Raw genomic sequence first — 22,461 nt, forward strand, 5'->3', positions numbered from 1 at the left:
ATATCTCCATCAGTGGAGCACTTTTCAAGGCATCTAATTCACTTGCCAACCACACACTCCTATCTAAGTGCTGTGATCTATAGCACTTACTGAGTGCGTGGATGATGGTGTCCCTGGAAATTCTGTCCAAGCCGTAAGTTCCCATGGCATAACATTAGGACAGTTATGTCTTACAATTCATTTATAGATGGATATTTGTGTTCTCCTCAACATAACAGCTGACTGTGTTGCTCTTCATAAAGATCTTTAAAGTTCTTGTTTATAATGACAGCCAAAAGTTGTACTTGTAAGGAATATACTAAGAATAATTACTAAATTTGTTCAATTTCTTCACTTGCTTTTTTTAGAGATTGTGATAAGTGGCTTTAATAAAGATTCAAAACTACCACTGATTAAGGTCAGGCCAGGCTTATGTTTTACCAAGTAGTGCTTTCAGCATTAGTGTTTAATGTTCAAAGTAAAGGGATTCTGCATTCATTCCATAATATGAAAAACTTAAGAAATTACAAAATATGGCTATTCCTGAGGTATATTTTGGGGGAGTTGGGGAAGTCTTCACATTATATTCAGAAGTATAGAATAATGATTTTGGACACCTTTATAACTTTTTTTTAATAAAGGACTTTTGGTACTACGCCACCACAGATTGATACTTCCCAGCAGTTTTTTGTACAGAGTAAGACAGGCCAGGCAGTTCTTATTAGGATGAAGCATTTCATGAAACAACACATCCTTCCAGCTGAAAAAGTAAGTACCATACAAACAAATAGAATGTATTTGTGCTTAAGGACTGTTGATGAAAGACGTCTGTTATCTCTGTTTCTAGGAGTACCATGGTATCCTATCCTATCCTTACCTCATTCCACTCTTCCCCTTAGCACTGAGCTACTGCAGAAGCTGATAAGCTTCTAAAATATGTCAAGGGAATGCTACAGATAAATGATTGGAATTAAAATTCAGTCAAAGGGAATTAACTGTTGTAAAGTTGAGATCCTAAATATATTAAAGCATTACTTTAGGGCCTTTGCCTAAGGCCTTTTTTTATCTTTATAGACTCCTTTGAGAATTAAGAAAACTGCAGAGTAAATAAGATGGACATAACCAGAAAATTTTGCATATCATTTCAATCTATTCACAGATATACTACCTCTCTCCCCATAAGTTACTATTTTAAGGTGTTAAGTAAATAACCGTAAGTTCACTGAGGGTAGAGAAGTAACATGGTACATTCAGTCGTTTAGTTAACATGTAAGTATTAGGTACCCTAATAATGGGTTAGGCATCTGGAGAACTACTGAAAGAAAAAGAAAGAACAAGACAGAGCTAATGCTTCCACAGAGCTTACACTTTAGCACAAAAGAAAGACATTAAATAAGGAAGATAAATGCTGTGAAGAAAAGATAAAAGCTATTATGAAAATAGATAAGGTGGGTGGGGCCAGGTATGTGTGTGAGTTGAACACTGGTATGGAAATTATAATGGTTTGATTCTAGTCCATTCCTTCTACAAGTTAGATGGTCATGGGCAAATAACTTTAATTCTCAGTACCTCAGTCTTTTCATCTGTGATGTGAATAGATATGAGTAGATATACAATAAATTCTTATTTTAATTTTCCATGATTCTGAGAAGTCTAGATCTGGACTGACAAAATCAAATAGGAAACTGAAAAAGCCCAAAATTCTTTCAATAAAAATATTGAGTTGATATGTGTTTATAAGGCAGTTACTATTGTTGCTTGAATTACATAAATATTGTTGCTTGAATTACATTGTTAGTAAAGATCTGGCATGAGATTAATTTTGCTGACAAGTAGGGTATAGTTTTTATTTTTTGTCTTTTGTTTTTTAAAGAAAATACTACTTAAATATGAGGAAGTTCTTTCTAAAATAGTCACCTCTTACATGTGTTCACTGATTAAGATATCACTTTGGAAACTTTATGAACTAATTAGTACATATACAATTTTGAGTTTTAAAATTCTGAACTTTTGGGTGTTAAAAAGGAAATGCAACACTTTTGGTTCAAAATGGCAGTCTGAATTCAGCATTTATCTCCTTTCCCTCAAATAAAATCCCATTAACAATAAAGAAATTTGTTTAAAGAAATAGCATAAATTGCTAAAAGCTCAAAAACAGAAATGGGACACATCAGAGGACTAAAGGTTTTGAAAAGAGAATGGAAATTGGATTTGGAAAGCAGAATGGATCATACCAAAGAATAACCTTTAACAGAAAAAGCCACATCTTAAAATCATTTTGAAATAAGAGAAGGCTGTAGCACAGGCGGCAACTTTTTTCTTTTTTTTTTTTAATTTTTAATGGAGTCTCCTGTGATTGGCTGGTATGGAGAGCAAGAGTGAGAAGGAAAAGAGAAATCAAGTTGTTTGACTAATTAACCTGCAAGTGGGCCGTGGGGTTAGGTCTCTAACACTCCTGAATAGTAGTGGCATTTGCTTCAAATGAAAGGCTGTAAGAGTACTTTAAAAAAGTAAATGATCAGCTTAGACTTATCATGGTGATCATTTCATAATGTGTATAAATGTCAAATCACTATGTTGTACATCAAAAGCTAATGTAATACTGCGTGCTAACTATACTCCAATTTAAAAAAAGACAAAACAAAAAACAAAATGAGGAAATTGAGGCCAGAGAAATTCAGCAAGTTGCCTAAATCAAAGAGAGAAGGAAGCCAATGTGGAACAGTGTGGAAAACCTGGATCTTAGAGTTAGAGCATGGGTTCTGATTCAGACTTTGTCTAAATTCTACCTTCAGCAAAAAACTTACTTCAAACATTTGACAAACACTGAGCACCTCTGTATGCTGGTCACTGTGCTAGATGGTGGGGACATGGTGATATTAAATCTTATTAAGCATGACAATATTAAGCAAAGTTGATAACTTCACAGTCAAATGCAAGAGGAAGACAAACAGTGAATCAACAGTAACAACACTAGTTAATATGCATTAAGAACTTACTCCTCTGCCAGATACTGTACCAACAACTCATGTACATGTACACTGACTCATGTATTACTCTGGCTTGAAAATGAGTCAGAGAACATTTAAGCTATGAGTAATACATTTAGAACTCGAAAGAAAGAAAGAAGAAAGAAAGAAAGGGAGGAAGGGAGGAATGAAGGAAGGAAAAGAAAGGGATGGAGGGAGGAAGGAAGAGGAGGGAAGGAGGAAGGAAGAGAAAGGACAAACTGAAAAGAAAGACAAGAAAGAAAGAAAGAAAGAAAGAAAGAAAGAAAGAAAGAAAGAAAGAAAGAAAAGAAAGAAAAACTAAAAAGGAAAGAAAGGAAGGAAATGAAAAAGACAATAACAGCAACAACAAATTATCCATTTCAAAGAAGCCAGGGCTTCAACATGAGGGTTAGTCCTCTAGAGTCCTCCATTTTTGGCTTTTTTCTTTCTTTTTTTAGTGAGGGTATGGTGTAGACCCCCAGCTTGCCTGTCAGTTTGCCTGATTCCTATCTACTCACCCTAAAATGAAGCATATTTGTTGACATGCTTGTGCTTGGAACCAGCTGATTATTTGAAAGAGAGGCCACAATTGGCAGAAGAAACCAAGTAGCCTTGCTCTTTCATTTATAGATGTGAATGGGAATCAAAGGAAACTTGCAGCACAGAAAAGAAGTATCACAAATTGGCTTGTGATACATCTGCTGAACTTAATAGCATGCAGCTATGAAAATATTTACAAAGAATTTTCAATGTAAAAGAAAATGCTTTCTTATAAGTAAAAAGCAGTCTATAGCTTTAAAGGGAAGATTGTCAATATTTTGTGTGGCAAGGAAAGCCACAATCATTTTTTCGTTGCAGATTGTTCAGATCTAGAATACATCCACACATAATAATGTGAACTTTTTCCTCCATTAAAAATCTTAAACTGGGATGCCTGGTTGGCACAGTCAGTGGAGCATGTGACTCTTGATTTCAGAGTTGTGGGTTTGAGTCCCATGTTGGGTATAGAGATTGCTTGAAAATAAAATCTTTGAAAAAAAAATCTTAAACCGACATCTGTAAAAATGTTTTATCCTGTAGAATGATTCTGAACAATACTAATCCCTGTCTGTGAACATTGACATTTGAAATGATATCTGGAGAAAAGTAATTAGCTTTCTCAAAATGGGAGGGAGAAAAGTCTATAAAATTCTATCCAATATTATTTATTATAACTAAGTTTGTAAAAATTAAAAATCATGTCTAGAAAAAAAATGTCTAGAAAGCAAGATTATGTCACATAATGCACCACTTTTTTAGCAATACACATCTTTAGTAAGACTCTTAATGAATTTTTCATAATACTTTTACATATTTTTCCAAATTTTTATAATGGGGAAAAAATAAGCTTCATTTAAACTATTCAAATGACCATGGAAATTCCTTGGATATCTTAAAGTGAGAACATAAGAACCCATTACTTATGAAAATGTTAAAAGGCAGTTCTTCCTAATTAATATGGATAAGGAGTCCTAAAAAATAGCATGTAAAACAGGAACTAGCAACATGTTCTTGAGAACACACTTTTAACGTAATGATAACATTAGCCATATTTTCCTACTCAGTGTAATAATGTACTGGTAAAGAACTATTGTTGCTTCTTTCTAATAGACTTAAGTTTAAAGTGAAAAACATATTATATGGAAAATTATTTGTAGGCTTAGATTTAATATTCTGAACCAACATACTTCAAAGCCTCATCTCAATTAGTGAATGAAGAAGTTAGATGTTAAAGGTGTTATTTGGGGAGAATTGATCAGGCACCAGACTTATTTTCTGCTTCCTTCTGTTTTTCATACTCTAAGAACTAAAGAGAACTTCATTCTGATGAGATATTTTAATTCTGACTCCTGCCATACCACAAATAGATTTTGCAGATCTCTTGAATGGATAGACTTTAGAATAGGAATTTTTAAATCACACAAGTTTTTAAATAATTATATAAACATTGGCATATTTTAACTTCTCAGAACTGTAGTATCATAAACTGTAGTATCATAACTTCTCACAAACTGTAGTCAGAGATGAGGAATTTGTAAATGTATTGCATAATATATTTCTTATCAAACACAGTAACATTGACTATTTCCACGGCAATACGAGGGATGGAAATAATAAACAACCCTAAACAGGAAATCTCCAATTTAACTGACTTCCTGACACAAATGACAAATGGTGTTTATCCTATTTGCTTTGAAAGAGCTGTCCTTTGTCTTCTTGAAGTTTTCACTAAATACATCAGTACCCTGGACTGCCATGCTTTAATAAAAAGAACATTTCTGGGGGCGCCTGGGTGGCTCAGTCGGTTAAGCGTCTGACTTCGGCTCAGGTCATGATCTTGCAGTCCGTGAGTTCGAGCCCCATGTTGGGCTCTGTGCTGACAGCTCAGAGCCTGGAACCTGTTTCAGATTCTGTGTCTTCCTCTCTCTCTGACCCTCCCCCGTTCACGCTCTGTCTCTCCCTGTCTCAAAAATAAATAAATGTTAAAAAAAAATTAAAAAAAAACATTTCTGAATATTATATGACTGTAAAGTGATAGAACAATTTTAGAAAATGATTTTGTAATGTGGGCTTGTGACAATATTCATAGCCTTTAATCTAGTAATTGTACTAGCCTAAGTGTAAAAAAAATAAGTACAGAGATGAATAATAGCAAATATTGGAGAATGCCATCATAGACCGTATTTTAGTTCATCTTGATTCTTTTAGTTGCACAAATTAGAGATTATTGTTACTGTTTTATGTAGCTAGTTTTTTAAAACTTTTTAAAAGTTTACTTATTTATTTTGAGAGAGACAGAGACAGCATGAGTCGGGGAGGGGCAGAGGGAGAGGGAGAGAGAATCCCAGGCAGGATCTGCAGCACCATCAGCACAGAGCCTGACGTGGGCTCGAACCCATGAAACTGCGAGACCATGACCTGAGCCAAGACCAAGAGTAGGACACTTAACCAACTGAGCCACGCAGGTGCCCCATACATAGCTAGCTTTTAATTTAGATTTACCCATATATTTATCACTTTATTTACTGTTTCTTCTTGCAACTCAGATGTTTCTTTAACGATCAACTTTCTTTAATGAGAATCTGCTAGTAACCTTTTATTTGATAGTTCTTTTTATTCCTTCTTTTTTTTTTTTTTTTGGCTCAGGAGAGGGAACTAATGATTCAGATTCCTTGTCTCTCTGTTTCTTTATTTCTAATTCCTTTATTTTGTCCTAATTCTTGAAAGATTGTTTTATTGGATATAGAATTCTAGGTTGACAGTTACTTTCAGCCAGTGAAGGCATTGTCCCACTGATTTCTGGCTTCATTTGTTGCTCTGGGAAGTCAGTTCTCAGTCTTACTTGTTTATCAGTGATCTGTCCTCCCCTCCTCTTTCTCCTCTTAAGAGCTTTTATTTTTCTTTGGTGTTGTATAGTTTGTGCTTTGGCTTTACTTTGTTTTCTGAATTTGAAGATTGGTATCTTTCATCAGTTCTAAAAACTCAGAAGTAAATTTTTCCAGTATCCCCTCTTGTTATACTCTTGATCTTGGGCCCTAGTTAGACTGATGTGAGAACATTTCTCTATTTCCATCATATCTCTTATTCATATTTTCCTTCTATTGAATTTCTGTGCCTCATTCATAGAAAGGAGTAATTTCTTCATGCTTTTTCTTCCAAATTATTTTTTTTCTGCTATATCTAATCTACTTTTCAACCATCCATAGAACAGTGGTTCTCTCAAAAGTTGGAGAGTGTCAGAATTGCCAAAGCTAGTAAAGAATACAGAAGCCCTAGGCTCATTGAAGTAAAATAGGTCATGGATTCTTGTCTTTTCACCAAGTGCCCCAAGTGATTCTGATACCAATGGTGTTTGAGAACAACTGCCATTGAATTTTTAATTACCATGGTTTTTCTTTTCCCAAGTTGCATTTGGTTCTTTTCTTTTCTTTTTTTTTTTTTTTTTTGGTTCTTTTTCAAATTTGGCTTATTCTGATAACCCTTGTCATACTTTTAATTCCTTCCTTTATTCCTGAAATCTATTGGACACAAATACTTTATATTCTGTATCTGATCATTAGTTTGTAGTCTTTGGAGAGTGTGAGTCTGTTAAACTATTGGTTTTGCTAATTTTTGCTAATGGTGGCTTGAAACAAGTACTTTAGCAACACTTGAAAACTCAGGCTTCTTTATTTCTGACCTTTGAGAAATGTCCTTATTTTTCTTCTGACACAGCTATTCATTACTACATGTATTTTTTAAATTATTTTAAATATTTTCTCTGGCATTTTTAGTTGTTCTGCTTTAAGAGGGGTTCTTGTGACCATCCAGTGTGCTGTGTTGCTAAAATTGGAACATTCAAATCTTAGTAGAAGATTTTGTAAGGCTGTCATCTAATATTGAGGCAGCATAATTTTGTGAGCAGCAAACCTCTAGAATTTTTTATACTCCTATATCTGGCTTCAGAAAGAAATATTACTGATCAAATAGCAGCTTTAAAAACCTCTTCATCTAAATATGTTTACTTTGGATATTAGCAGCTTATGGCATTATTTACTTTGTATTAACTTTAGCTAATGAACTTTTTTCTTGTTATTACTTTAAGGAGGTAATTGAGTTCTATGTTCAAAATGAAAATTCAGTGGACAGATGGAAAAAACCTTTAGTGATTGATAAACTCAAGGTAAGAAAATAAGAAAACCTTTAATAACGGAAAATTTATATACAGGTTTTTGTTTTTTTTTTTTTTAATGCAGGTGTTTTTCATTTGTTTTTTGAGACCTCAGTTTGTTATTTGCTGTTGTTCTGTATGTAGTGAATAAATACATCAATAACTTTTTAAAAAGAAAATATAGAATATGTAGTATGCAAACTAGGCTACATAGTGTTTTGTGTATGGTATGTGATGAAGACAGAGACAGCCTCTTAGAGCTGTTCAAAGAAAAAATATGATCAACACCACTCACTACCATCTGTCACTCAATTGAGACAGAAGTCAAGCAAGACATTTGTCCCACCTGGGCTCAATCTAAATTTGATGTTTTTAAATCTTAACCACCACACACGTAAGAAACTGAACTGTGCAAAATAGTATGTGTGGCATAATTATGCTCAAATGTGGGAGATTCTGTAAGAATTCTGTAAGATTCTGTAATCATAATTCTGTGATTCAGTAAGAAGTACCCAAGAAAGCAAATTTAGTTTTTCAGCCAAATCTAGGGAAACTTGGAGGAAAAGGCATTTCTTTAATGCCTTTTGATTGTGGTTTTATAATGAATTAATAACTATTTGGTTTCACACACTGTAGGATAAATGAAATAAATAATTTCATAAGTGTTTTTAAATTGCAAAAAGTATAAATCACAATGTCTTTTAAAAATAAACTATTTTAGTTCATGGTAAATTATGATCACACTGGTGTATTCATCACCTTGACAGGAAATGGCCAAAGCAGAAGGCCTCTGGAACTTGTTTTTGCCAGCTGTAAGTGGTCTCAGCCAGGTGGACTATGCCTTGATTGCTGAAGAAACAGGAAAATGCTTTTTTGCTCCAGATGTCTTTAACTGCCAAGCACCAGGTTACTGCATTATTTAAAAACAAAACTTTCTCAGATATTTTGAGGAGTGTTTGAAATTTGTCTATTTTATGACAGGAAGTTTTTCTACACAAAATCATGGATTTATAAACTTGTCTGTAGTTTTACTTTTCACTTACTTTGATTTAAATATTAAAAAATGGATCCAGTGTCCTCATTGGATTATTCTTTGGTTAAATATCATTACATTAAGAGTATTAGTGAATAGAGAGCACCACCAAAGGGATTGCAGTATAAGGATTGCAGTTTCATGATTGGGTATTGGATATTTCTATGGCTAGTTGGAATGGCTAGAGAGTTCTAACTCTTCTGGTTAGCCTGTCTCTCCATCTATTCACTAATTATTTAGTGTTCTAGATCCTTGGGATATATCAAGGAAAAAAATACACAAAAATTCCTGCCCTCATGGAGCTGATATCCTAATGGAGGGAAACAGAAATAAATAATAAATATAGGGGCACTTGGTGGCTCAGTCAGTTAGGCATCCAACTCTTGATTTTGGTTCAGGTCATGGTTTCACGGTTTATGGGATCGAGCCCTGTCAGGGTCTGAGCTGACAGTGCAGAGCCTGCTTGGGATTCTCTCTCTCCTTTCTTTTTGCCCCTCCCCTGCACTCTCTGTCTCTCTCAAAATAAATAAATAAACATTAAAATAATAATAATAATAGGGGCACCTGGGTGTCTCAGTCAGTTAAGCATCTGACTTCAGCCTAGGTCATGATCTCACATTTTCTGAGTTTGAGCCCCACATTGGGCTCTGTGCTAACAGCTTGAGCCTGGAGCCTGCTTCAGATTCTGTGTCTCCCTCTCTCTCTCTCTGCCCCTCCCCCACTTGCACTCTGTGTGTGTGTGTGTGTGTGTCTCAAAAATAAATAAACATTAAAAATAAATAAATAATATAATAAGTAAGTAAATTATATAGTAAGTTTGAAGATGAAAAGTGCTTTGGGAATAAAAAACTTAGGGTGGGGGGGAGTGCTGGAATGCTAGGGAACAAGAAATGCAAATTACAATTTAACATGGAATGGTCAGGATCAGCCTTACTAAGAAAATGACATTCGATAAAGACTTAAAGAAGATGAGAGAGTTAGCCATGCTGATATCTGGGAGAAGAATTTTCATAGCAGAGGAAACAGAAAATGCAAAGACCCTAAGACAAGAGTGTGATTGGTGTATAGCCAAGGAGGCCAGCGTAGTAGGGAGACTAGTAAGAGAAGATAGCAGAGAGGAAAGGGCATTATAGGGTAGGTAATGGCTTCTACCTTCTGTGAAATGGGAAGCCATGGGAGATTTGAGCAGAAGAGTGACAAGATTAACTTCAGCTTTAAAAGAATCACTTTGACTACTATGTTGAGAATTAACAAAACGAGGGAAGGAAGGAAGCAGGGAGTCTCTTGTAATAATCCTAGTTAGAGATGATGGGGATTTGTTTGTTCTGGTATCAGTGGAATAGAAGATTCTATAGAAGTGGAAAAATTCTAAATATATTTTGAAGGAAGAGCAAAGAGGATTTCCTGATTGGATATGAGGGAGTCAAGGATACCTCCAAAGGATGCCATTAAAAATTGGAAGGATAAGGAAAGAAGGCCAGTTTTTCTTTAAAAAGGTAATATGGAAGGTATAAACCCAGAATGTAGTCTGTAGAAAATGTTTTCAAACCTGAATTTGCCAAAGAACTGGCTAAGGAACTTAAAAAACAAATTTGCAGGCTCCATTCCTGAAGATTTGATTCAGTAGGTCTAGGGTAGACCCTGTAAATGTCTTTTGTTTTTTCCCCCCAAGCTACTTTAGTTATTCTGTTGCTACTAGTCATGGAATAACATTTCACTTGTTGTAGAAGGATGATGGTATGATATCCTATGTTGTCACTGCACAAGTTAGACCTTGATACTGCCTATTGTGCTTATTGTATGGCCCTAGTGCAAATGCTCTCTCAAAAAGGGTTAATGAAGGATGGAGCTACCAAAAAGAAGAATATTGGATGTCTGAGAGAAAACACAATATGGTTGCATAGCACAGTGTTTGCACCCTGGACTTTAACTCTCATTTATTTCCAACTATTAAGATAGTTCATGGACTTCTGATGATGGTTGAACTTATCCCTGACGTGGTAAGTGGAAGGAAATCCTCTTCAAAACACCAGTTTATCAAATTACTGCTGTACTACATTTTAATCTAATAATGAGGCTATTGTAAAAATCAAGAAATCTATCCTAGAATTTCTTAAGATTTCATCTCATTTGTGTGAAGCTATTATGTTATGCTACAAAGGGGGCATAATTTCATGGAAGGATTACTGGTAGTCTTTTATTTAGAACTTTTTTTATTGCTACTCATAGTAAGAAATATATTTCATATTGTGACCCAGTATGTAGCCTATGTAGTTTTATGTGTATGTTCGCGGATGGATGGATTGTACAAGGCGGGGGGCAGGGGGAAAACTGAAAAAGAGTTTCATGAAATAATAGTTTCCCTTATTGCATGCAACATATTCAGATATTTTCCACTGAGTCTAATCTAATATATTCTATTTTGATCTATTTCATTTTTTAAAGAATGTTAGCCATATTCCATTAAATTCATTTCATGACCTACTAATGGGTCATAATATGAAAAATAATGCCACAGAAGACTTCCTCTGTAGACACTGCTCTGCCACTATTTCTTCATTTGACCCGTGAACTCACTTTTCACTGGAAGGTCTTTTTTTCTAGCATTAAAATTTCTAGTATTAAAGTTTCATGAGTCTATTAGTTGTATTATCTAAATGACATCACTGTGCTGCTGAAATTTTTAAATTGGCCAGGAAAATACATTTTCTTTGACCAAAGTTTGATCAGCAACTCTCCTTAGCAAGCAAAGATGTGTAAAACTGTAAATAGAACACTAGGCGTTTACCCTTTGTGGTGGAGCTATCTTCATGAAGCCCTTGGGGATTGGGTTTTGGAGCATTTCCAGAGCAGATGAAGAAGGGAATGTAACTGATGTCAATTAAATACTTTGGGAGTTTTCTTAAGTATAAAAGACGAATTTCTACTCAAGCTTCTCAAATAGTTCTAAAACCTTATGGGAACCATATGTAGCTTTCCAATTTGTCTTTTGGTTTTTTGCCCTTCATTAAGTCATACAGTATTATATATTGGGATATTGAAAATAGGAATTTTTTAGAAATGTTTATTGATTTATTTTGAGATAGAAAGAGCACCAGCGGGGGAGGTGCAGAGAGAGGGAAAGAGAGAGAATCCCAAGCAGGCTCTGTGCCATCAGTGCAGAGCCCCACATGGAGCTTGAACTCACAAACTATGAGATCATGACCCGAGCCGAAATCAAGAGTTGGACGATTAACCGACTGAGCACCCCAGGTGCCCCTAAAAATAGCAATTTTTAATTCTAAAGCCCTTACTAGAAAATTTGGGGGCCTTTGGGCTGATTTGGGGGCTGGTGATTTTTTTGTAGAAATAATTTATCTAGGCTTTTTCCCATCCTATAAAATATAACTTTGTTTTGCCAGCTTCTCAAAATAAACTGATAATTTTTGGAAAGATCTAATTCAGTATTTACTTCATTTGAACTATAACAAAAAACAATTTAAAATAAGCAAAGAAAATGATGAGTTTCATTAATTATAACTGAGGACTCATTTTTTCCCTCATTCAAAAAGCTTTTAAGCTTTAACAAATTTTAAGAATTTGTTCATCTATCTGAATTTTGTGCATTTTAGTATAACTTTGGCTCTGTTAGTAGTGTCTAACCAGAGTGCAAACATATTTTAAGAGACTTAACATGGATTTAACTCAGTTTTCATAGGCATTTCAGTGACTATCCGTAATGTCATTTTAAAAGGTGATATTGAAAAATGCTTCCTCAAAATTTTGAGTAATCAGTTTTCAAAGGAAGGGTTTCAGGTAACATTTTTTGAAGTTTGATAGGAGTGAATATCAGAGGAAAGCCTCTAGAGCATTTTGCTCCATAGCAGACATGAAGTATTCTTTTTCTTATATGAGAATGATACTAGTGTATCAGTCACTGAACAACACCCTCTGATGTGTTGGAAAGGGTCTTTGAAGTTATCTGCCGTCACTTTCTATCAGGGATTCTGTGTTTAGCATTCTCGAGATTCGACCTGGTACTTTTCTAGATGGTAGGGGGCACACAGAAGTAAGAGCATTGGTAGAGGTAGAGACAATTACTCTGTGAGTTCAGAGGAAGGAGATATTTCTGACTGGGTAATCAGAGATTCTTCACAATGCAAGTGGCTCAGAAGCAGGAATTTACTTAGGAATGATGGGTAGATTTGTACTTGAGAGAAGGCTTGGCACAAGCAAATGTATGAAAGTTAGAAAGCACAGTGTATGCTTGAGGAACAGGAGTCTCAGTGCTGGATTCTCAATAGAACATGTAATGATAATTGTTTTCCAGGAGCCATCACCCCTAGCAGAGCATATTTGCAAGAGAGCCAGGAAAGATTAAGCCAGTAAATTGTTTCCCTTAGTCCTAATTGAGTCAGCCTTCATTAGAGCCATGCTTTATTGAGATGAAGCAGACAAGTGTGTGTAATTCACAAGTTGAATAAATGTGCACCAAATGCCATATACTTATAATAACTATTTATGGAATATCTTCATTATAAATTATATTTACATTTCGTGTTTCAAAATATTTTTGTTAGCAAATACTTAAAAGGTACATGTGTATATTGTCAACATAAGTTTGGATTTCGTATTGATAAATTTTTAAATGTAAAAGAAATGTTTTTTCTTATGTATAGACACAGGGAACATGGAGGTGCTCCACCTATATGGAAGTGAAAAGCAGAAGCAGCAGTGGCTTGAGCCTCTTCTTCAAGGAAACATTACATCCTGCTTCTGTATGACAGGTAAAAGCAAATCACGGTTCTTCCCTTGTGCAGAGAGTTATCCTGGAGCTATTATGGATGAGCTAAAGAAAGGAGGGAGGTGCCTCTGTGTTTCAGGCAAATTCACCCATGGCTAGAAATGTAAATATGATTGTTTTGAGTGCAGTTTCAAATTTTGGGATTTTTAAATGTGCAGAATAAAATTGCCCTCCCATTTGGGAGGATACCACAGCTGATGTTTTCTGGCTGTCTACTTTAGCCATTTAGCGCAGAGTAAACCTAACTTCATAATCTTTTGACTAGCATTTCAAAAATTGTTATCTGTGGATATTTAATATCTTTTTTGCCCTTATGATGAAATACTCATATTTGTGATAATTTTATGTTGATACAAAATATTTAACCCTGCCATAAACCTAGAAAAATAGAACATTCACCAATGCTAGTCACATTGTTCAAATTATGTTCATTAGGGAAGTAAAACTAGGGGCATGTTAATGAAAAAGGGTTTGGTACCATTTGTACATAGGAAACAGCAATAACGAATTCTTCAAAGGAAAAAGTCATTCTATAGTTGAGTTTAGAATTAAACTATATGTCATCTGGCCATAATTCTGGCCAGATTTTAAACTCTTCTATAATATTGCATATGTTTATAATAGCAAAACTGATCTTCATTTAAAATCAGTAAGAGGCATTTATTGAACACCTATAGTATGATGTGTTTTCTACAAAGCACTAATTGGAGGTTACAGAGCAAGTACACCGCTCCGTCCAAAGGAACTGGGTCTCTAGTTTTAGAAATAGAATACACAAAATATCTGAAGGACCCATTTTAAAAAGCAGGATATTAACAAGTGCACATTACTACGATTGAGGGCTAGCCTTTACATTCTGAAATGCCATATAATAAAGTAGTTGTGTAAGGGTGTCCCATGAAAAACTTTCTGAAGACATTGTGTTGAGCATGCAGAATAAATTGGTGAGATGGAATTCTCAAGGCATAGTTAGAAATTGTCTAAAATAGTAAATTATATGGAAATCTGACTTGTAAGTATTTAGTATATTTCCACTGTGGGAAATAAAGAACAGCATTTTAATCTAGTTTTGATGTTTGGAGAGTGGATTCCATGAGTTATCTCAAATCATGTACCAGTGAGGGAGCCAAGAACACAATTCAGATTGCTGATCCCAGTGTTTGAAATTCATTCTTCCAATGTACACTTTTTGAATACCTGTTATGTGTAGGTTATGGGAGGACCAGGGTGGGATGGGGGGAAGGAAAAGAACATGCCTCTATCCTCAGAGAGTTCACATTTCCTTATTCAGAGTCTCTTTTGTAGGTAGATGATGTCTGCCTGCCCATAAATTCAACCTTTGCTTACTTATAGAGCCCGATGTAGCTTCAAGTGATGCCACAAATATTGAATGTAGCATCGAACAAGATGGAGATAGCTATGTAATTAATGGCAAGAAATGGTGGAGCAGTGGTGAGTATTCAGATCCATCCTTTGTGCCAGGTGCTGTGCTAGAATAACGTGATACATAGTTATTAGTTTTGTGATCATAGTTCCTTAAATTCTGCCTTTAAAAGCATATTGAAATTTAGAAATATTTGCTAAAAAGAAAAGTAATTTTAAAATAACATATCTTGATTCGGTGATATTTAAGAGCAAAAACCGTGTCTTTTTTTCAGTTTTACAATTCACAATTTTTTAAGGTTTATGAGAGAAAATTCATATCCGTGCACACTATTTGTGATCATGGTAATTTCTATCAAAATTAAATTTTAATAGGGATATATTAAATGAAATATAATTTATAAATAATTGTATTTAAAGAGATAAGATGTACATGTTATTAGAAATCATTTATTGTGTCACGTTTCTTCATTGCTTAAAAATACAAGTACTTAAGCAAAAAAATAAGAATCTATACATGAGAAAATGTATTCTTAACCCTCGGTAATAGACTCACATAAATGGATGAGCCCTTTAGGAAGTCATAAAATTGGAACCTGGGTAAATATGATTATCTAAAGATTTCTTCTAGAGTATACATGTAAATCTAATAAGATAACCAAGTTATTATTAAAGAAAGTTGACATCATGGAAGCAAATTATGTGTTCAGAAATTTAGCAGGGATAAAAAGAAAAAGAAAAAGAAAAAAAAAAGAAAAAAAATTTACCAGGGATGTATTAAAAGGGCCATTAAAGCTTTTTATGTATTTTTTTATTGTTAAATTGTTATTCTGTCTGGGGTCTTACGAAATCACAAACTACGAAATGGGAAAAAAGGATTAAATTTTGCTGTATAGTTATTCAAGTACTGAAATTATGCAGTGAAGTCATTCTTATATTAAAATTTAGATCATTTAAAATAATTATAAATCCTCCTTTATATAAGCCTCTGTATTAATCTGTTTCAGATGGCCTAATTTATAGCATAGTGTTTGCATTATTAATATCTGTTAATACTATTTTCCTATATTGTTAATGTTAAGTTCATGTTTTGTGCACTTGTGATTTCATTTCCTCTTCTTCCTGGCTGCTATATTCTCCCATCCTCCCCCACCTTTTGATTGTTATAAGTTAGCACCACAGTGTTTAACATTTAAGTTTCAGAATAAAGCAGATGTTTTCTCTGGGGAGAAGCATCATTCATGTGAATCGAAGCAAGAGACAGTTTTACATTTAAATGCTAAAAGTACTGGTTGGCTCTGTAGGATCTTCTGAGTCAAAAGGAATCTCGTCCACGTTTTGTCTTTGTCTTCTCCAGGACCCATATTTCTTGGCAACTTTCATGATGTAGTTTTTAAACGATGCTCCCATAAAAACATACAGGACTGGGTTGAGGCAGCTGTGAAAGAGTGCGATGCTCTCTGTGATTTGGATGGCAACATCCATGCGTTTGCTCATGTCACAGTCAGTGATCAGGGAGTAGATGATGTCTATGACTTGGCAGAACCTGACAATGTTATAAGGCAGCTGAGTGACAATGAAAACTATCACCACCGTGAGCAGAACTTTGAGGGGTCGAGATTTTTTAATGTTGGGCATCCTGATGAGTGTCCTTGCTGTGACAAAGTAGCATACTCCCATAATAAGAAAGGGAATTACAAATCCAATGCAGATTTCCAACATTTGAATTGATGCTTTCACTGATGTTCCTAGGTGATATGGAAAGATGGGAATGCACCTAGCCTTGTGATTTACTGTATAAAAAACCAGCTGTGGTATACTCAGCAAGATGGCAACCATCCAGACAAAGAAACAGATAAGCCAGCATGGTTTCCCCACTCCTGATTGACTTGGGGCTTTCGTTACTGCCCAATATCTGTCTATGCTGATACAAGCCAGAAACTGCATTCCAGAGACAAAATTGACAGTGTACAAGGCTGACGTGACTTTGCACATGATTCTCCCTAAAACCCACCCATGAACTGCATTAACTGCCCAAAAAGGCAGAGTAAATAGAAGGAGTAAATCTGCCACTGCCAAATTCAGGATGTACACATCTGTTTTGGTTCTCTGTTTCTTGTAATAGGTATAAATCGCCACTACTATGGAATTGCCTGCAATTCCAATGATGAAAGCTATTGTGAAGAAGGCAGGCAGGAAGACTTTTGCAAATTTTCTGACTTCTTCTTTTATACAGATCACTTCATACTGACTATAGTCATGAGTGCCATTCACTTCATTTTCCTCATAATAGTAATCTGTTGACTGGTTGTGTTCCAAAGCCATGGCTCCAATCTAAATGTCAAAAGGAATACAGAATATTCATTTTAATATTGTTTAAAAGGAAACAATTTTTGATCTAGCATATATTTGTTCTTTTACTCAAGAATAGATTATTGGGGCACCTGGGTGGCTCTATCAGTTAGCATCCGACTCTTGATTTCGGCTCAAGTTATGATCTCACAGGCACAGGAGTCAGGCTCCATGCGGATTGTGGAACCTGCTTGTGATTCTCTCTGTCCCTCCCCACTTATGCATACACACACACACACACACACACACTCTCTCTCTCTCTCTCTCTCTGTCTCAAAAATAAATAAATATTAAAAACAACAACAAAAACTAGAGAATAGATTGTTGCCATAACATAGGTGAGACTGAATCTGCCACCCTTTGAAATGTGAAACCTTTTAATGGAAACCACTTAGGAATATATCCCCAAGGTTATTTTTTCATCCTTTGGTTTTACAAGTCTGTGTGTAAGAGCTAGGATTTAAACATGAAAGATAAAATTAATACCCTGAGGAATTTTCTTAGTCATTAAACCCTAAATGAAAGTAATGACTTTTATGTAAAAATAGTTGGTTTTTTTTAAGGTTACCTTTTTTAAGTAATCTCTACACCCAATATGGGGCTTGAACCCACAACCCCAAGATCAAGAGTCACATCCTCTACCAACTGAGCCAGTCAGGTACCCACAAAGTAGTTTTTAACATATGAAAAATTAGATTTCAGCAAAAGGAGTAACAATGTTATTATTTTTTACATATACAACTTTGTGATTCTTATGCAGTATATTGTCAGTAAATTAAATTGTTCATCTAAAATAAAATTATTTTCAGGGAGCCAGGTGGCTCAGTCAGTTGAGTGTCCGACTTCGGCTCAGGTCATGATCTCACCATTCATGGGTTTGAGCCCCACCTTGGGCTCTGAGCTGTCAGCACAGAGCTGCTTCGGAGTCTGCTTTGGATTCTGTGTCTCCCTCTCTCTCTGCCCCTCCCCCGCTCACACTTTGTGTCTGTGTGTGTGTCTCTCTCTCAAAAATAAATAAACATTAAAAAAGACAGAACATTGTTCAAAAAATTAAACATCAAAAAAAAAAATATTTTTCTGGGGTGCCTGGCTGGCTCCATCAGTTAAGCATCCAACTCTTGATTTCAGCTCAGGTTATGATACTACCATTCGTGAGTTTGAGCCGTGTCAGGCTGCGCACTGACAGGCAGAGTCTGCTTGGGATTCTCTCTCTCTACCCCCCTTTTTCTCTACCCCTCCCCTGCTTATGTGCACACGCATTTTCTCTGAATAATAAATTTAAAAAAAAATTTTCTTACTGCCACCAGAGCTCTATCTCTAAAATGTCAATCTGTCACTCTTCTGCTTAGCTCTCCCCTAAAAGACACATTTCTTCACCTGAAATATAGGATCCAAGCTCCTTAGCATTATGCCCAAGACTCCCTCCCTAATGTGGTCCTACCCATGGTTCCTGCTACATTTCTCTACTATGTGCCTTACGCTGTAGACAGTAATAGTACTCATTTGAAGCACTTTGCTGGCATACACATGCTGCAGCACATATCTTCATCATTACTTATTCTGTTCCTTTATCTGATAGACTCTTTCCTGCTCTTCCCTTAAAGGGCCACTTCCTCCTCAGTTAACCTGGATCTCGCCTTGCCAGAAGACTTTCCTGATCCAATAGCTATATCTACATGCATACCTACATTCACTCTTAGAGAATGGACCCCATCCTATGGAAAAGATGGGTTTCCTAGACTACCTTTTCCCTCTGTGCTTAAGTTCCCTAAGAGTGTGACTTATTGGGTTTATGTTTCTAATTAATACCTTGGAGAGTGCCTGGCACACACTAGGTGCTCAGTAAATATTTGTTAAACTAAAGGTTTTACCAGCAGAGGTATAAAGCTATTACTCTAGAATGGATAGATGATGTGCCAGGAATCTTCTTGTCTCATCACTAGTTATTTTACTATATTGGTTATTAACACCCTATAGAAGTAAGATAAGCTTGCACAGAATTCACAAGTTTTTAAAAGTATATAAAAATTACTTTCAGTGTTTTTATTTTAGTGCTGAGTTTTGTTTTGCTCCTTCCTTACCCGTTCTGTTTCCCTTTGATTGCTTTTGTACCTGGAAGACTCTCTAACATTCTTATGGAATCATTAATGAAACTACTATTTTTAAAACAGTGTGCCAACTTGTACATTTTCAAAAGAATGTTCTTATTCTTACTAACCCTTTTTGGATAGTAAAGCAAAGAAGGCCCCCCAAGGAAATATGCCACATAGAAGAACTTCTTTCGTTATGTAAAAACCAGGTGCTAACAATCTAAAATGACTATTTTTATCCTTAAGGTTATTTGAAAAGTTACAATCTGGAAGACCATTCTGATCATCATTTTCTTATGTGTTAATTATTAACCCAGTATGCACTTTGTTCTTTCTTTCTCATTCATCACAAATCTTGAACCTGGTGATAAGGAATAACATGCCCAAATAATACAAGACATTAAGGAAATATATTTTTAAATAAGAATCTTATTAAAAATATGAGTAAGTGAAACAAGGACTGGAAATTATTTGCAGACATGATCCTTTGGCAGATATATAGGAATACATTTTAGATGTCTTTATAATTATTACCAGAACAAAAAAAAAGATAGCATTTATAAAACAAAGTAGAAAAAAAAGGTAGAGCAAAACTTATTTTCTCATTAACAAAGCTGTATAGGCAAGTAATGGTATTAAAATAATACCAGAAATAAAATATTTTCATCCTGCTATTTTCAGATTTAAGTTTTAAGATTAAAGTGTATAGCTGCTTTTAAATAGCTCTTTTTTGCACATATAAACGTTCAGACTTTTATGCATCAAGACTCCCTCCACATAGATAAATATACAAAGTCTTTGGGCTTTAAAAAACAATCTTATCCAAGTTAGAATGAGAAAAAGAAAAAACCAACCTGTTTCAGTGGGCAGAGAGGAGCAGTCTTGAGTGAAGACTAAAATCAAATGACCTCTTTAACTCAAGCTACTTTTGTTTTCGTTTTACACCCCGCCTTTGTCTTGCATCCAAGAGGGCTTTCCTGAAATTTAACCTTGTGAGCACTTGATCTTTTATTTTTTGTATAACCATCCTGGAAGTCAAATCCAAGTTCTTAAGTGTCCTAAGATACAAACTTGAAAGAATTCCATCTTGTTTCAAAAACTACATAACTTTCAAAGTTTCCACTTAGATGAAGGGAACAAGAATGTGTCTGCAGCTGAGGAAACAATCGCCAAACTGAAAGAATTCACCCTGACAGTCAAGGCAGCTAATGAGCGCTCATAGGTAGCATCTAGAGAAATAACTTGTAAAAGTTATTTTGTCTAGAAAAGAAAAATGACTTTACCTCAGAAAGTTATCTTTTTGAAGACTGAATTATTGCAGACTAAATTCTGAGTAACAACTAGGCATTTATAGAACTTAATATTTTTATGCCACATCATTTAATATTTTACTTAAACTATTAAAGTACTCTTAGCTTTGCTATATTTCTTCTTTGTCCTTGACGCCAGAGTTAAGTCTTTCCCCATGACTTTAAACTCTCTTGCCTTCTTGTAACCTTTTTCTTCAAAGACCAGCATACAAACCTTCAAAATCCTTTTGTCTGGGGACATTGTTTTTCCCATGCTAACAAACAAATGAAAATGAGAGAAGAAATGCATGCAGATTAAGCCCTTGGGGGTCTATTTGAGCTTGACTTTCCTTACATTTGCATTAATAATTCCCTTTATTTCCTTTCTCCTGCAAGACTAGGTAGGCTCAGTCTCCACCTGCAGAAGTCCTTTCAGAGGAATGTCAATTTTTCTGCAAGCAGTTGATCAAAGTCTCTTGTTAATTCACAGAAAAGAGGCTCTAAGTCACTGGGCCTTCATCTTCCTTCATCTTCCCACAGTATAAGTCTGAGAGTACTGCCAGTTTCTCCTTGTAATCCACCACTCTTTTAGAAAGTCATTTGCATGCAGCTAAACCAGCTCGGGGATGCACGCGCACGTGCACACACACACACACACACACACACACGCGCGCGCACACAGTGCCTGGATTTGTGGTGTTTGTCATTTTCCAATGTGTAAATACTCCCACCCTGGCCAATTTTAAGGTATCAATGTGAAGTCACTGAAGGCAAGGTTGCTAAGAGGGGAGCATTAATTATAAGCTCTCCTGAGCAGGCTCTAGCACACTTATTCAGAAAGAGGCATCTCTTCTTACCACGACTGATCATTAGTCTCTTGCTGACAGACACTGCACTTAATGTTATCCTGCCTGTCTAGACTATCTGGTTTTTCTCCTCCTCTTACCTCTTGTTTTTTTGTTTTGTTTTTGTACAAATATAAATATTTATTTAAAATGAGAGATGCGGGGCGCCTGGGTGGCTCATTTGTGTAAGCATCTAACCTCGGCTCAGATCACGATCTCGCAGTTCATGAGTTTGAGCTCAGAATCGGCTCTCTGCTGTTTGCACAGAGCCTGCTTCAGATCCTCTGTCCCCTTCTCTCTGCCCCTCCCCTGCTTGTGCTCTCTCTCAAAAATAAACATTAAAAAATAGTTTTTGATGAGAAATATATCACAACAAGCTATAAAACTTAAGAGGCCAACAAACACCAAAACTTAAAAATCCTCAAGAAAATATTTTAGGGCTCCTGGATGGTTCAGTCTTGGTTAAGTGTCCGACTTCAGCTCAGATTATGATCTCACAGTTCCTGAGTTCCAGTCCTGTGTTGGGCTCTCTGTTGTTCTCATAGAGACTGCTTTAGATCCTCTGTCTCCCTCTCTCTCTCTCTGCCCATCCCCTGCATGTTCTTTTTCTCTCTCTCTCTCTTTACAATAAAATAAGCATTAAAAAAAGAAAATGTATTAATAAACTGCCTGACACATCTCAATAGTACTATTTTTCCAGAATTTTTCAGCTACACATCCTTTTTCTTCAACTTTAGTTATGGTTGACAGGGGCGCCTGGGTGGTGCAGTCGGTTAAGCGTCCGACTTCAGCCGGGTCACGATCTCGCGGTCCATGAGTTCGAGCCCCCCGTCGGGCTCTGGGCTGATGGCTCGGAGCCTGGAGCCTGTTTCCGATTCTGTGTCTCCCTCTCTCTCTGCCCCTCCCCCGTTCATGCTCTGTCTCTCTCTGTCCCACAAATAAATAAACGTTGAAAAAAAAATTTTTTTTAAAAGATATAGTTGACAATTAAAAATTGTTTATATTTAAGGTGTACAAGTTGATAATT

General features: G+C 35.6%; 2 protein-coding genes across 2 annotated transcripts in view; one reads left to right on the top strand and one right to left on the bottom strand.

Moving 5' to 3' along the window:
• Positions 1 to 22,461, top strand: part of ACAD11 (acyl-CoA dehydrogenase family member 11) — an 88,112-nt gene that overhangs the window by 28,255 nt on the left and 37,396 nt on the right. The window contains 5 exon segments of the mRNA XM_043595393.1: positions 621 to 747; positions 7,594 to 7,671; positions 8,427 to 8,565; positions 13,351 to 13,458; positions 14,829 to 14,927. Coding sequence (XP_043451328.1) covers positions 621 to 747; positions 7,594 to 7,671; positions 8,427 to 8,565; positions 13,351 to 13,458; positions 14,829 to 14,927 — 551 coding nt within the window.
• Positions 15,289 to 21,204, bottom strand: ACKR4 (atypical chemokine receptor 4). The gene is made up of 2 exons (XM_043595397.1): positions 20,155 to 21,204; positions 15,289 to 17,192 (listed from the first exon to the last, which is right to left on the bottom strand). Exon 2 carries the CDS (start codon positions 17,181 to 17,183, stop codon positions 16,131 to 16,133), a length of 1,053 nt encoding a protein of 350 aa, XP_043451332.1. The 5' UTR covers positions 17,184 to 17,192; positions 20,155 to 21,204; the 3' UTR covers positions 15,289 to 16,130.

This window comes from Prionailurus bengalensis, chromosome C2 (assembly GCF_016509475.1).
Source record: "Prionailurus bengalensis isolate Pbe53 chromosome C2, Fcat_Pben_1.1_paternal_pri, whole genome shotgun sequence".
Classification (NCBI taxonomy): domain Eukaryota; kingdom Metazoa; phylum Chordata; class Mammalia; order Carnivora; family Felidae; genus Prionailurus; species Prionailurus bengalensis.